This window comes from Petaurus breviceps, unplaced genomic scaffold, assembly GCF_028583685.1.
Source record: "Petaurus breviceps papuanus isolate PSGF00001 unplaced genomic scaffold, PetGlider_PUasm1.0 551, whole genome shotgun sequence".
NCBI classification, from domain to species: domain Eukaryota; kingdom Metazoa; phylum Chordata; class Mammalia; order Diprotodontia; family Petauridae; genus Petaurus; species Petaurus breviceps.
In genome coordinates this window covers 2,600,082-2,616,885 of record NW_027186372.1, presented here as the reverse complement: position 1 = coordinate 2,616,885, position 16,804 = coordinate 2,600,082, and the positions used below count along the sequence as shown (strand labels likewise).

At 40.2% G+C, this 16,804-nt stretch overlaps 1 protein-coding gene across 3 annotated transcripts in view; it reads left to right on the top strand.

The window, feature by feature from the left end:
* The window catches only part of SH3TC2 (SH3 domain and tetratricopeptide repeats 2), a 71,639-nt gene extending 54,841 nt beyond the window's left edge, over positions 1-16,798 (top strand). For 2 of the 3 annotated variants that reach the window (XM_069102333.1, XM_069102331.1), the window contains exons 15-16: positions 10,848-11,044; positions 12,503-13,359. In XM_069102333.1, coding sequence (XP_068958434.1) covers positions 10,848-11,044; positions 12,503-12,694 — 389 coding nt within the window. In that variant the 3' untranslated portion in view covers positions 12,695-13,359. Of the gene's footprint in view, positions 1-10,847; positions 11,045-12,502; positions 13,360-13,501 lie in introns of those variants that run through there. The other variant, XM_069102332.1, reaches the window with a different exon arrangement.
* The last annotated feature ends 6 nt before the right edge of the window (positions 16,799-16,804 follow it).

Below are 16,804 nucleotides of genomic sequence, written 5' to 3'. Positions count from 1 at the left end.
GTTTCCTTTCAGTTGTAGGTAGTAAACCAACAAATATTTATTAAATGCTTACTCTGTTCTGGGCCTTGTGCTAAGCGCTTATGCTACAAAGAAAGGCAAAAACAGACCATGCCCTCAAGGCACTCACATCCTAACGGAAAAGATGGCATGCCAGAAATTGTCATACAAAATTTATATGGAATAAATGAAAGCTAATTTCAGAGGAAAAGCGCTAGTAATGGAGAGAGTTTATTGAGCAGTAGGTGACATGGTCAGACCTATCCTTTAGGAAAATCACTTTGGAAGCTGAGTGGGGAGAGGCTTGAGGAAGGGAGACCTATCAGGAGGTGTGAGAAGATGAGGGCTGGTACCAGGGTGGCGGCAGGGCCAGAGGAGAGAAGTTTTACAAGAAGTCTTACAAGAGATGTTTTGAAGGTACAAATGACAGGACTTAGCAAAAGGTTGGATATGGGGAGGCGAGAGCAAGTGAGCAGTCAAAGGCGGCACCTGTGTTGAGTGACTGGAGTGATGGTGATCTTCACAATAATAGGGGTGTTTGGAAGAGGCCAGAGCTTGGGGGACAAAGATGAGGAATTCTTCTTTGGACATGATGAGTTTGAGATGTTTACGCGCCGTCTAGTTTGAAATATCTAAGAGGCAGTTAGAGACGCAAGACCCTACTTTACTGTGATTTCAGAACATGTGATATAGTACAATCCAGGTCTTTTGATATACAGGGGTGGGGAACTTGTGACCTTGAAGCCATGAGCTCCACGACGGCAGGAACTCTGTCATAGCCCAATTTTATATCTTCCCCTAGGATGACCGTTACAGGGTGACCATGTATATGTGGCATAGTATATAGAAGACAGGCCTTGGAGGCAGGAAGATCTGGGTTTGAATCCTGTCTTTGCCATATAGTAAGTGACCAAGGACAAGCCACCTGAGCTCTCAATGCTCAGGCATATCTCTCAAACCATTAGTTATTGATGAGTTGTCTATCTCCTTCGGTGCAAGGTGTTTCCACACAAGGGAGTGCCCAACACTGATGAAATCACAAGTCTGAACAACAAAAGGGCAATTTTACAAAGTCAGAAACTGAGGCCTGGATCACACAGCTCCTCCAATGCTAAGTAGGGATTCAAACCTAGGTCCATGGTATTCTTGTCATTTTTCCATAGCAAACTTTATTGGGGTTCTCCAACCCTTCTCTTGAGATAACATGCCTAGATCCAGTAGTATTTTTAGAGAACAATTTATTGGGAACAAACCTATCTGTACAATGTGGTACAACATAAGGAACTCTAGACTTGGAGGTCAAGAGAAATCTAGACTTGCACCCCAACTTTCTTTTTTTGCTCAAGGTTACACGGCCAGTTATTTCTGGGTGTGGTGCTGAGTATCTGAGCCCAGATTTGATCCCCAGGTCATCCCGACACTGGAGCCAGTGCTCTTACTCGCTGAGCCACCTGGCCTCCCCTAAGCAATTGGGGTTCAGTAACTTGCTCAAGGTTACACGGCCAGGTGTTTCTGGGTGGGTGCTAAGTGTCTGAGCCCGGGATTCGATCTCCAGGTCTTCTCAACACTGGAGCCGGTGCTCTTATTCACTGTGCCGCCCTGAACCCTAACTTTCTATTTACTAACTGTGTGACCATTAGCATGTCTCTAAACTTCTCTGAATATCAAGGTGTTTTTTTTTTAATCTATCTAATGAAGGCAATACCTCTAAGGATTAAATGAGATAATATATGTAAAACACTCTATTAAGCTGACTATTATGCTTATTATACAGACTCTCCAGTTTATCCACATTAAGTTCTTACACAGCTTGGTTTCTGCCTGCTAATGTTTTCTCTCAAAGAAAAAGAAAAATGGAAAGAAAGAAATTCAGACATGATCAGGGATGCCTGCCCCCCTGCCGTCCCTCCTCCTGGCCATATGGCTCCTTTGAGTGCTCTTTTAGACATGACTCCTATTCAGGAATGGATTAAACTAGATAACCCCTGAGGTCTCTTCCTAATTATACAATGTATGAACTCATCCCATGGAACATTTACAAAGTGCTTCTTCTATGTGACACATTGTGCTGATTCTGGGAAGACACAAATAAGACACAGGCCCTGCCCACCCTGTAAGGACCCAGATCACGTTACTATTCCTATTACCACATGAGAGTATATCAGCCCAAGGCCTTTGGTGACGGAGCTGACTTTTATTGTGTGTACAGGGAGTTCCCATTTTGCAGCAGGCTGGGATCCAAAGTTTGTTTCTTGTTTGGGAACATGTATTTTCCCACAGAAACAGAAACTGTCTCGTGCAAAGATAGCCTGCATTCCTATAGCCGTTTCAGATTTACAAAATACTTTCTTCATCAGCCTCCATGTGAGGGAGGAATCAGGCAGATATTGTTATTATGTCCACATTTTACAGATGAGGAAAGTGAGTCTCAGCAGTGCTTTTGTCCAAGGTTATGTCGTCAGAGCTGGAACTTAAACTCAGGTCCTCTTGGCCGAAGTCATAGCTCTTGTTGCTGCACCATGTTTCTTCTTCATAGCTAGCTTTATGAAGATCTGTGAACTTCAGTAGATTGAAATTCAGTATGCCAACATGGTACGGCTTTCCGCTCTCCACGTCTGCCTTTGCATTGGCTACCTTATTCCTGGAATGCCCTCTCCTAACTTTAGACTGAGAATCCGTACCTGCCTCCAACCCTCTGCTCATGAGGTCCACCGACAGTCTTTCCTTATCTACTTAGTCGTTCATGCGCTTTCTCTCCTGCTTACTTGCTGTATTCTTCCACTAGAAGATCATTTCCTTAAGGTGAAGCTTTATTTTTCATGCGGTATTTGGAGATCAGTTTCTAGCCACTGCTTGTTGAATGATATAGGATCAAATTGGACGGCAGACAAAAGTCTCACGCAAACTTATGTTACACTGAGTAAAGGAGGTTCAGAGTCCAGGACTGTGAAGGGGATGCTCCCCCCTATACTGCACCTAGTCAAACCACATCTGGAGTATTCTGGCAGCCAGATTTTAGGAAGAGCATTGATCAACTGAAGGGGCAGTCAGAGGAGAGTGAGCAGGATGGAGAGCTGCCAGAAGATAGACAGAGTGCTGTACTAGGAGCTGAAGGTTCAGGGGGGTCTTTAACCCACAGAAGACCAGACTCAATGAGAAAGGAAAAGGAGGAAGAGACATAATTGTCTTCTACTGTTTTAAGGGTGATAAAATGGAGAAGATTCAGATTCACTCTGGCTAGCAACAAAGAGAAAAATGGAGAGTGTTCCATGACACAGGCAAGTGAGCTAATGGAACCAAGATTTAGCCTGGAGAAGACATGAGAAGACATGTTGGATATCTCTGGAGCTGGAGGAAAGATGAAAGACAGGGTGGGGGCTGAAAGAATAAAGAGCAGAGATAAGACCTGATTTGGTCAAGTGGGGTGGGATGAGGATTGAGAATGGGAAAGCAAAAGCTCCTCTGGTGAAGAAGGGAGAACAAGGAGATGAAGGAAAGGGGGCTAAGGAAACTCAGGGACAAGATCGTAGGATTGTGGATTTAAGGAAGACAAAAATGAAATAATTCCTATACTTATGGAGCTTACATTCTGTTAGGAGAAAGAACATATGCACATATAAGTAGATACAAATCTCTCTCTCCCTCTCCCCCCCACATATACATACAAATATATGTTTGTATATATGTATGTATATGTGTGCATATATATATATATGTGAATACATTCATACACAAACACATGTATGACTTTGGTTAGACTGGAGAGTGCAAAAATGTATTAAGTCTGGAAAAGTAGCCTGGAGCCAGATTATTAGGGCCTTTGTTTCAGACAAAGGAGTTTGTTTTTGATGGTTGAGGCACTAGAGCTTCTTGACAGGGGTGTGACAGCTCAGACCTCATAGCAATATCCCTTTGGAAGCTATGGGGAATATCATTGGAGTGGGGAGAAATTTCAGGTGCAGAGACCAACTTGGAGACTACTGCAAGGACGTGGAGAAGAGTTGCTAAGGTTTGAACTAGTGAACTGGGCATGTGAGGAAGGGATGCATGTCAGAGATGCTATGGAAGCATAATTGATGAGACTTGGAAAGGAAGGAAGGAAACTAAGCCCCTACCATGCACAGAGATGCTGTGCCAAGCACTTTACAAATTTTATATCATTTGTTCCTCACAATAACCCTTGAAGGAGTTCTCATTTTACAGTTAAAGAAAGTGAGGCAGACAATGGTTATGTGACTTACTCAGGGTCACACAAGTGTCTGAGTCCAGGTCTGAACATGCATCTTCTGGAATCCAGACCTAGCAGTCTTTTCACTGTACCATCCAGTTTTCTTGGATGGCGGTTAGGGTGGTGAAGAGTGAAGTGTTGAAGATGACTCAGAAGATGCAAACATTGCTCCTTCCTTGTTAGAAGTAGGAAAATTAAGACTAGAGATTGGTTTGGGAGGAAAAATAATCACTTATGTTTTGGATATATTTAGCATGAAATGCCCACGGGGCATCCATTTGAAAACGTACAATCTGCAATTAATTTGTTCTTGGACTCCCATATTATTTACTCTCCATTCAAAGATTGTTATTACTTATTCTCCATTTAGGTCTGTATCTTTAATCATATTTCCTTTATTTATTACTACTTTATGACTTGTGGACTATAAATGATGTTTATTATTTCTGTCTTTTTTACATTTGTTTCTTATTCTTTTTAAGCCCTAGCACATAATGACTTTTTTCTAAAGATGCCAAGGAATTCTGAGAAATATTTGTATTCCTTAATATTTTCATTTAGAAGTCACGATGGTCAGTCAATCTAATTTTTCTGACACTTTGCTCAGCTCTTTGTTTTTTCTTGTTTTAGCTATCTATATCTGTACATATTACACACACACACATATCCACACATACATACATACATATGTATATTTATCCAGCTCTGGTAGGGAAAAGTTTTAAAATCTATTAGTATTATCGTGCAGATATTAATGTGTTTTTATATGTTGCCTACCCTTTAAGAATTTAGCAGTTATACTGTCTGAGATATATATAGTGTTGGTATTTATTCATGGCCTGTGGTACCTTTAAACAAAATATCATTTCCCAGTTTGTCTTTCTTAATATCATTTTATCTTTTTCTTAACTTATATCATGATTGCAATTTCTGCTTTTTTAAAGCCATCTAAAGCATAATAGTATTTTTTTCCATCTTTTCATTTTTATGTATCTGTGTTTTACATGTTTCTTGAATTGAGTAAGTCGTTAGGTTTGTATTTTTAAACAATTTTTTAATTGGAAAATTTAATCCATTTATATTCATAATTATAATTGTTAAGTTTATGTCTTCTTCCCTTAGTTATATACATGTTTTTCTCCCTCCTTCAAACCAGAACATAGTTTCTATGGGTTGTTTTGATTAAGCTGATCTGAACCCAATCTCCTCTACCCAGCACCCTCTTTCTCCCACTCTCCTGTCCATATCTACTTTTTATTGTCTCTTTCTCTCTCTCTCTGTCTCTCTGTCTCTGTCTCTCTGTCTCTCTGTCTCTCTCTCTCCCTCTCTCCCCCTCCATCTCTTCCTCCCCTTCTTTCTCTCTCTCCCTCTTTTTTTCTGTCTCTCTGTTTATCTATGTGTGCATGTGTCTGTGTTCTTATTTGCTTTTTTACCATTCCTTTTCTCAGCTCATATGAGAACAAAAACTAATCTTCTCTGTGTATTTGTTGCAAGACCCTAGTCATAGTCCTCCTGCTTTTATGGGGTCCTTTGCCGTACTGTTAAATCATTCCTCTTCTGTTGGCTGAAGCCATGATCTGCCCTCCCAGTCAAAAAGTTATATCCTTACTCTGTTATATGCCACCCATTTCACCAATGGGAGAAACTGACCATTTCTCATCTTCTTCTCCTTGAAAATTAGGATCCTGTTTTATCTTTGCCTCTCACCCCACGCCCAACACTGTCCCTTTCTCATCTTAGGTTAGTTCCTCATTTTAATGTTGTTTTTATAAATATATATTTAATTGTGTTTATGTTGTCTCAAGTCATAGAAAGTAAGTTCTCTGAAACCGAAGACTATTTGATTTTGTCTTTTTACCCCCAGGGTCTAGCACAGGGCCTTGTACATATTTGGCTCTTAATAATGCCTGTTGATTGATTCATTAATTGGTATTATCTCACCAGCTATAGTACAGATTTACAGATGAGAAAAACAGATTTTTCTCCCTTGGAATTAATTAAATTTTTTCCACTGTTCTCCATCTAATTTTTCTAATTGACATTTTGTTTCTTAGATTAATCTAATTTAACCCATTAATGGCTTGTTACCTTCTCAATGCCTCTTAGATGATGAGCAGGCTTTTTTTTTTTTTTAGGAGAAAGTCCAACAGCAAACAAAAACGTGTCCAACGCTCTGACTCGGGTCCACATAGAAACACAATTTCATTATTTAACCCTCCTGTTTGTCTCACTGCTTTTCTCCTTCACCTTTGCTGGATCATAATCCATATTCCATCTCTTATTTAAAGTTCTGTTTAGAGCCTTTTTCTGTTCACTCTCTTAATGACCTCATCAGCTCCCATAGAGTTAATTATCTTCCTGTTGCAGATGATCTCCAGTCTTACATATCAAGACTATATGTAGTCTTTCCCCTAATCTCCTGTCCGATATCCCCAGCTGCCTGTTGAACATTTCCAAGTAGATATCCCATAGGCTTCTCAAACTGAAAACGTCTGAAACAGAACTCATTCTCTGTCCTCTCAAAGCCACTTTCCTATTTCTGCTGAGGGTACCACCATCCTTCCAGCCCCCCAGGGTCACAGCCTTGGAGTGATCCTGGATTCCACAGTCTCTCTTACTGCACCACCCTTCCCCATATCCAATAAGTCCCCAGACTTTGTAGATTTACCTCCCCAACATTTCTTCCATCTGTCTTCTTCTCTATTCTTGATCTCACGGTTTCTACCCCAGGTTTAGTTCCTCATCACCTCTCGTCTGGACTATTGTAATAGCCTCAAACCTGGTCACCTTGACTCCGGCGTCTTCTCTCTGACCTGTTCTCCACATAGTTTCCAAAATGCTTTTCTTCTACCTCGAGTCGAACTACGTCAGTTCTCTGTTTAGTGAACTCTAGTGACTCCATATTGGGCACAGAGTCACGTACAAATTCCCATCCTCACAAACAGACTCCAACCTAATTATACATTTGTTGTTGTTCAGTCATTTTCGTCATTTCTGAGTCTTCATGACCCCATTTGACGGTTTGGTCTTGTTTTTTTTGCGGAGATACTGGAGTGGCTTGCCATTTCCTTCCCTACCTTATTTTACAGATAAGAAAACTGGGGTAGGTGGAGTTAAATGACTTATCCAGGGTCACACAGCTAGTAAGTATCTGAGACCACATTTGAACTCAGATCCTCCTGACTCCAGAACAGCACTCTATACACTGTGCCACCTATCTACCAATTATACATTATTTCCCTTTATTCATTTTAAAATCAAACCAAACTGACTTTCTTAGTGTTCTTTACCTATCACACTCCATGGCTTTGCATAAGGAAAGGATTAAACATTTATTAAGTGCCTACTGTATGCTAACCACTTTTACAGATAACTCGTTTGATCCTCACAACAATCCTGTGAGGTGGGGTGCTATTCTTATTCCCATTTTATAGCTGAGGAAACTGAGGCAAACAAAGGTTAATTGACTTGCCCAGGGTCACACATAGAGTAAGTGTCTGAAGTTGGATTTGAACTAAAGTCTTCCTGACTCCAGGACAGCACTCTATCCACTGAGCCACAATGGTCTCACATGCCTGGGGTCCATTTTTTCTTCACCTTCACATCTTTAAATCCCCAGTTTTCTTTAAGGCTCACCTCAAGTGGTACCATACAGGATCATGGGCTTGTCGATTTAGAGCAGGACAGGATCTTAAATATCATCAAATTCCATCCTTTCATTCAAAAATCAAGGCCCAGGGAAATAAAGTACTCTGTCCAGTGTCAGCCAGCTAATAAGTGTCTGAGGCAATATTCAGACCCAGGTCTTCTGAGCCACATCGCCTATTAATGAAGCCTGTACTGATCTCTTCTCTTTCTAATGCTTGCCAGCCCTCCACTCCACCCCCGTAACTCGCTTGTACATATTTTGTATATGTGTATACTATGGATACATATGTGGTTTCCAACTGATCAATTTTAATTTTCTTGAGTGCAGGAACCATTTCATTTTTGTGTTTATATCCTCAGGGTAAAGTACCTGGAACACAGTAAATTATTAATAAATGTTAGTCACTTAATTGGTCTTTCTACTGTTAGATGAGATTGTTTAATTTTCTAGTTTAGTCAGTTTCATGTTGAATTCCCTGTTTACCCCTCTCAGATTCTTCAGAAGAATAACTCAAATTCTTTCCTTTTACTAAATAGCCAATTATTTTCCCTCTTGCTTAGGCTTAATTTTCATGTCACTTTAGGATGACAATCTATCTTCTTTGTTATTTGGAGTATCATTTTAACTTTTTTCCTTGGGTTCTTGTAAACACAGAATAATCTTGTGCTATTCTGATTTATTCTTGGGAGTTTGGGGTTTTATATTTGTTTTGACCTTATTGGTCTTTGCTGGTGTAGCTTTGAAATTTGACTGCACTATTCCTTGATGAATAAAACTTGGGTTTTCTCTTTGGTGGTATTCCATGCAGTCTCCTAGTCTATACTTTGCTACCTACCCCTATAAGTTCTTAGCAAAGTTCCTATATGATTTATTGAAGTATGGCATTCAAGTTTTCTTTTTCAATGCCCTTTTTTTTCTAAAAAAAAAAACAAAAAAAACCAAACACCTCAGGTGACATTTTCTGTTTTTGTTTTCTTTGGAGAGGGAAAGGCTGGGCAATTGGGGTTAAGTGACTTGCCCAAGATCACACGGCTAATAAGTGTTAAGTGTCTGAGGCCGGATTTGAACTAAGGTCCTCCTGATTTCAGGGCTGGTGCTGTATTCATTGCACCACCTAGATGCCCTCAGGTGACATTTTCAAGTCTTACCTTAAAGTTAAGCAATTCCTGTTTTGTCAAGCTTTTATGTGGTCCTCCAGTCTTCTGTTATTGCTTTAAAAAAAAAAAAAAACCTTTCTTGTCCCATTTTTTTCTTCTGCCTTTGCATTTTTTTTGCATTCCATTTCACAGAATCTATTGCCACAGAAATTCTTTGTTTTTTTCCTTTATATTGTCTAGTGTTTTATTAGATCTGTCAATTTCTTCTTTAAGAGCTCTAAGATTTGTCTTTGTTTCTTTGAAATTTTTAAATTAATTCTTCGTTTCCTTTTTAACACAATTCTGGAGATAACAAAACAACCAACCATTTATATAGTACCTACCATGTGCCAGGCATTGTGCCAAGTGCTTTATAGATTTTATCTCATTCAGTCCTCCAGACAACCCTGGTGGTAGGTGCTGTTATGATCCCCATTTTAAAGAAAAGAAAACTGAGGCAAACAAGTTAAGTGACTTGCTGAGGGTCATACAGCTAGTAAGTATCTGAGGCTGGAATTGAGGTCAGGTCTTCATTCCAGGCCCAGTGTGCTACCCATTGGAGTTGCTTCATTTGTCATTTCAGGAGATCTTTCATGTTTTTAATATTTTTCACCTTCCCCAGAGGATTTTGCCTCTGTTGTCTTTGTTATAAGCTACTTGTTTATTAAGAAGACTCTCTTTTTTGAATTTTTGTTCATAATTCCAGAGTGAACTTTTATGTCTCCTCATCAATAACTGCCATTTTATTTATTTATTTTTTGCTTTTTTTTTTCCTTGAAGGGCAATTGGGGTTAAGTGACTTGCCCAAGGTCACATGACTAGTAAGTGTTAAGTGTCTGAGGCCGGATTTGAACTTAGGGCCTCCTGACTCCAGGGCTGGTGCTCTATTCACTGTGCCACCTAGCCACCCCTTAATAACTGCCATTTTAAAAATCATGCCTTTGCTGAAAACATTCTTCTTACTACCAGTCCTTTCTTTTCTGAAGCCCCAGTACTATCAGTCTCCACCCCTCAATCTTTTCCTGCAAGTTCTTTGTTCTCTTAATACACCAGGATTGAATGAGCTCTGTATCTTTCAATAAGTGAGGCAGACCAGTGCACCCATTGCTCTAGGAAGCCCACGTAGTCACTATTTTGGGGTCTATTCTTCATCTTTATCGGTCCCACCATTCTGGCCCTTACTCTCCTCCATGAGTGATTCATCAGTTCCCCAGGGCGATGATTGGGGCATCACCTATAATACTCTGTGTACATATAGGGGCTTTTGCAAGTGGATCTCTTTTCCTTTCTTTCCATTTCTTCTACTGGCTGCTTATTTCCTACTGAATTATATGGAATAACTGTTCAAATCAAATTTCAGGTCTTCTCCTTCCTCCTCCGTCTTTCTCCCTACACTCCATGCTCCTCCATAGCTGACCCATTTCTTTTTTATTGAGACTCAGGACTGTTCTAATTAAGGGATAAATCTACCTTGGACGCATTTTCCCCATGGAACACTGACTGCCAAGAAGATAATTCCATAAATCTGTAGCAAAGATTATAGTCAACCCAAGGGATGTAGGACTTCTCTGCCCAGTGTTGGCTATGGGAGAAGGAGGAGAAGGGGCAAAAAATATCAAAAGGGATAGGATAATTTTGTCATCAGTTATTTTTTCATATAAAAATGACCTTGTGTTTTTTTTTTCCCAATCACTTTTCTATCACTCTATAGTTTGTTGTTCTTTGAAATACTACTTGTTTATTGAGTTTGCTTATAAGACTGTAGGGAGACCTGCCTCTATATTACCTTTCATTTCTCCATCATCCCAGTATGCTCCAGAATTACTCCTCTTTTCAGGAGATCGGCTACAAAAACTGGTGGCTTTTCATCGCCTGGCCACGGTCTACTACTCTCTGCATATGTATGAGATGGCTGAAGACTGCTACCTGAAGACACTGAGCCTCTGTCCACCCTGGATGTATTCTTCTCAAGAGGCGCTGTACTATGCTAAGGTGTACAGTCGCTTGGGCCACATGACCCTTGACCAGCTTAAGGTAAGAACCCTCTTCCCAAGAGGTCCCCAAAACAGGCTGAGGTCGGGCTACTTGCATCATAAATCATACTCTTGGGGCAGCCAGGTAGCACAGTGAGTAAGAGCACCGGCCGCAGAGTCGGGATGACCTGGATCAAATCCGGGCTCAGATACTCAGCACCACACCCAGAAATAACTGGCCGTGTCGCCTTGAGCAAGTTGCTTAAACCCAATTGCTTTAAAAAATAATAAGAAATAAATAAGTTATAGGCATAGCTCACCCAGTCAAAAGGCACAATCAGTCAATCAATAATTATTTATTAAGTGCTTACTGTATGCCAGGCATTTTGCTGAATTTGGGGTATAGAAACAAAGATGAAATAGTTCCTGCTCTCAAGGAGCTTGTATTCTGTAATAAATCATATTTATCCAGTTTCTGACCATTTGTTAATCAGCGAGTATTTATTAAGCATTTACTATATGCCATGAACTGTGCTGGGTGTTAAGGGATATAAAGACACATAGGTACATAAAGATATAAAGTGATTTGGGGGAAAAGGTGCTGGCACTTGAGGAGGGTGGGAATCAGGAAAGGCTCATGTAGAAGTTGGCATTGGTCCTGAACCCTGAAGGAAAAGCAGAGGTGAAAAGAGAGTGTGCATTGCAGGCAGAGGGGACAGCCAGAAAAAATGCCTGGAGTCAAGAATGTACATGAAGGGGAATAATAAATAAAACAAAGTTAGGTTGGTGTCAGGTTATAAAGGACTTCAAATGTCTAATGGAGGATTTTATATTGATCCCTGAACAGGAAACCTCTGGAGTTTATTAAGTAAGTTTGGCAATTGTGTAGAGGAAAGATTGGAACAGGGAGAAACTTGTGTCCAGGAGACCCATTCGACTATTGCGATAGTCCAGATGAGAGGAGACAGGAGTTTGAATTAACATAGTGACTATCAATTTTGAGAAAAGGGTATGGATGGGAGCAATGGAGATGCTTACGAAAGTGAGAGTGAATGTATATCCCGCCTTGAGGCTTATAAAATACTTTGCTTACTCCAGCCTTAATCCCATTGGTATTGCTATTTCTGTTTTATAGAGAAACTGAGGCTCAGCTGGGACAAGTGATTTGTTCAAGGTTATTAAGGCAATTCAGGATTAGAAAAAATGACTAAAAATCAAGGTTTTTGACTTTAAGTTCAATGTGACTACTGCACCTCACTATTCCCTACTTAGAGATTTCATGAAAACTAGATATCCCTCTTTCATCCAAAGTAGCTCCTCTTCTTCCTACCCTCTCTGTCTTTTGGGCATCCAAGCAGGACAGGAAGTCACTCTGCACAGTCTTTTCTCTATCCCTTTCCAAAACCTCGCCCAATATGGCCCCAAGACCAAACAAGCTTGAGGGCCATTACTGCTTAGGTCTCCTCTAGCAAGAATATATGCTAATAACTTTCTCTTTAATACTATGTTTTTGGATTAGGATGCCCATGATGCCACTGACTACTTCCTGCTGGCCCTAGCAGCTGCTGTCCTACTGGGTGACAGCAAACTACAAGACTCAATCCGGAGCAAGCTGAAGACCATCACCCGCAGCCCTCTGTGGGGCAGCAGCCCAGGGGGCCAGTCTGCAGAACGGGCCAGGTGGCTGAGTGGAGGAGGACCAGCCCTCTGAGAGCTTGCTGAGGCTTTGTTACATGTCACCTGAAGGTAGTCTCCTTGACCTGGAGCCATCATAGATTGACCAGGAGCCATCATAGATTGATATAGAATCCTAATAGATTCATGAAGTATTAAGCCTGGAAGAGACCTGTGAACACAATATGTGTTCCTCTCCTAGCAAGAGAGGCCTTAAAACACAGCATGTTAGAGGTGGATCGAACGTTAGAACAGAGAATATAAAATGTTAAATCTGGAAAAGACCTTATAGATCATCTAGTCCATCTGCATTTGAGTAAAGTTTGGAGTCCAGAAAAGGCAAGTGCCTTGTGCAAGGTCACACAGACAATTATCAGCAAAGCCATCATATAAAACTGGGGCAGTTGATTCCTGGGCCAGTTCTCTTTGGTACGTGCCTTTCTCAATAATTCAGATTGCCCCAGACCCTTACTAGCTACCTGACCCTGGGAAGGTCACTTAACCTCTATGTGCCTCAGTTTCCTCATCTGTAAAATGAGGATATTAATAGCACCTTCTCCACAGGGTTTGTTCTGAGGTTAAAATTAATTAACATATGTAAAGTACTTTGCAAATCTTAAAGCTCTGTATAAATGTTAGCTATTACTATTAATAGCACCTTGAATATATAGTAGGTGTTTAATAAATTATTGTTGGATTTAATGATTTGAACTATGCAATGGAAGACCTTGATGCCAAGGACTCCATTTCTAATGGACAGAATGGGAAGGGAATTTGGAGTTTCTAAGACCCTTTTGTGGAATTTTCTCAGGGAAAGACCACTATGTTGTTTTTTTTTCCCTAGGTCCCATGCCAGAGAAGAAAATACATTGTTCAACTCAAGTCAGAGTTCTACCTCTTTAACAATATTGGTTTGTTGACTAATTGCCTCAGAATCCCAGAATCTCAGAGCTGGAAGGGCCCCCTGAGGCTTTCTATTCTAACCCTTATGTGAACAGGAGTTCTGTTCTACAGCATCTCTAACAAGTGGTCACCTAGACTCTGATTACCTCTGATGACAGGAAGCTCCCTCCCCTATATTCCATTTTTAGATAGTTTTAATTATTTGGACATTTCTCCTTAAATTGAATCAAAATCTTCCTCTAAGACTTTCCCCCTGTCATTGCCATTTCTGCTCTTTGAGAATAAGCAGAACATGACTAATCCCTCTTCCCTATGACAACCCTTTAGGATTCTGAAGGCATTTATCATGCTCCTTCTCCCAATCTATACTTCTCCAGGCTAAATAGACCTTGTTCTTTTAGACTGTCTCCATCAGAAAGATGCTTATTTAACTTGGGAATCATACCCAGGTACATCTTAATTGTTATTTTCTATTTTGCCATTTATTTAATAAACACCCACAAGGGTTTTTGCTTTATAGTTAAGGGGTCAAGGTGTGAGTGCTTCCTCCATCGTGTGGTAGAATAGAAAGAATACTGACTCTGGACTAGTCCAAAGACCTGCAAATCACTGCTACCTGTGTATCCTTGGGCAAGTCACCTGACCTCACTGGGGCTTGGTTTCTTCATCTGTAAAATCAGGGGGCTAGACTAGATGGTCTCTGAAGTTCCCTTCTGTCTTTATAGTTAAGAACCTACAGTTAATCTGCAGTTCACAGTCCTTCCATTCCATAATGAAATTCAATGAGCATTCATCAAGCCCTACTATGTATGAGACACCATATTCAATGATGGCAGAAGATGACGAGACAAAAAGTAGTTCCTGCTCTCAAGGACCTCCCATTCTACTCCATGCTTAGTACAGGTTATTGATGAGTAGTGGCTGAAAAAATCCATGTCCTTGTGGTCAGCCCTCTAGTGATGAGCTTCTTTTGCACATAAAGCTAAGCTAATCCTCCAGGTAGAGACACACAGTTCATCACCAGGCCCATATTCAAGGACCTTCCTGGGCTTACACTCCAATGATGTGCTTTTGAGAATATAGGGCCACCTCCTTACTGCAAAGAGGCTCGGAGGAGAATTTTAGGGGAGGAAAGAATTCCTGCTTTTATAGATCTTATCCAAATGTCCCTGCTTCTTCAGAATTCATGGTGTAACAATCTAAAAAGGACTCAATTTAATTCAATTCAACAGAGTTGCTAAGCCCCTATTTTGTGCAGGTAACCCTTGTTCTCCTATTATCTCTTATCTCCATGATTTTTCAAGAGCATGGCCTTTTGAATCCCTCATGCCTGGAATGATTTATCCTATAGACTTACAAGTGGAAGGGGCCTCAGATGGCATCTCATCTAACATTCTCAATTGTCATATGATGAAACTAAGACCACAGAGCTTAAGTGACTTGCCTAAGTACATTCACATAAATGCCAGAGCTAGGGCTTGAATTCAGGTTCTCTGATTTCAAACCCAGAATTCTTTTCCACTGTGGATGTTGTGTCTTATCCCCATTAAAATCCATTGATCTTTATCTCTGTTGATTTTCATCTCTTCTCCTTTAAGATCCAGATTCACAAATACAAGATGGGAAAGTTATGAATGGCTAGTGAAAAAGATCTTGGGGTCTTTGTGGAATATGAATTCAGTATAAGTCAATAGTATGCCATAGCAGCCACAAAAGCTAACATGATCTTGGGCTACAGAATGTCCAGACAGAAAGAGAAGAGTTCTGTTGTTCCATCAGACTATGTCTGAACCTCAGTAATAGTGAACTTCCATCTCCTGAGACAATCCATTTTGTTGTACCAGAATTTGCTGTAAAGGATTTCTTCTTACACAGGATAAAAAATAAAGTAATCAATAAGTACTTATTAAATGCCCATTATATGCCAGACATTGGGCTAAGTGTTAGGAATGCAAAGACAAAAATGAAGTAATGCCTGATCTCAAGTGAAGGCTAATAAGGATTGTTATGTTTTTTTGAATGTTGTTTTATTCCTTTTAAGTATTTATTTGCAGATATTTGAGCTTAGAACACAGCGTGTTAGAGGTGGATCGAACGTTAGAATATAAAAAGTTAAATCTGGACAAGACTTTATAGATCATCTAGTCCATCTAAATTTGAGTAAAGGTTGGGGTCCAGAAAAGGCAAGTGACTTGTGCAAGGTCACACAGACAATTATCAGCAAAGCCATCATATAAAACTGGGGCAGTTGATCGCTAAGCACAAGTGCTACCCTATCAATCTTAAAGAAGAGATAGGAATCATTGTAATTAGCATATACTCTCTGGTTTTGTGAACTAAACAAAAGGTCTTTGCTTTTTGAAAAAGGGTTTAAAAAATTTTTTCCTTTAAAAAAGTTAAACATCTCTCAATATTTTCTTTTATGATATTAATTTATTTGGGAACACTTCCTCCCCCCTCATTCTGTGGCACCAAACTATATTAGACGAATTGATATTTCAAGTTATAACCAAAGAAGAGTTAGTTAAATTTTTTAGACAATCTCCACCCCTCATGCATGGTAGTAGAATCTAATTTAAAAACAACACCAAGGGATAACATTGGAGCTTTATGATGCATTTCCCATCTCTTTCCTTCCTTGCCCTGCTGCGTAATAGCCTGAAAACCAAACTTAAACTGCATATTTACCTCCTTTGTATTTACAAATCTCCTAAGATGCTTTTAACACAGCAGGTGATGTTGGTGCATGGAAAGTAAAATTTGTGGGTTTTAATGTAAGTTTGTAAGGGGTATGTGAGCAGCCTGTGTTGGTGAAGGAGCAGAGTATGGAAAGAATAACAAGAGGCTAAAGGGATGAAGGAGAATTCCTAGAACATTAAACCTGAGGAGAATTTTTGATCATAGAACAAAAAGTTTGAGAGCTAGAACAGATCTTAGAGCATGGAACAGAGAATGTGAGAGCTGACAGGGACATTTGTGCTTAGAACACAGAACAGAGAACGTGAGAGCTGGCAGGGACATTTGTGCTTAGAACACAGAACAGAGAAGGCGAGAGCTGGCAGGGACATTTGTGCTTAGAACACAGAACAGAGAACGTGAGAGCTGGCAGGGACATTTGTGCTTAGAACACAGAACAGAGAAGGCGAGAGCTGGCAGGGACATTTGTGCTTAGAACACAGAACAGAGAACGTGAGAGCTGGCAGGGACATTTGTGCTTAGAACACAGAACAGAGAAGGCGAGAGC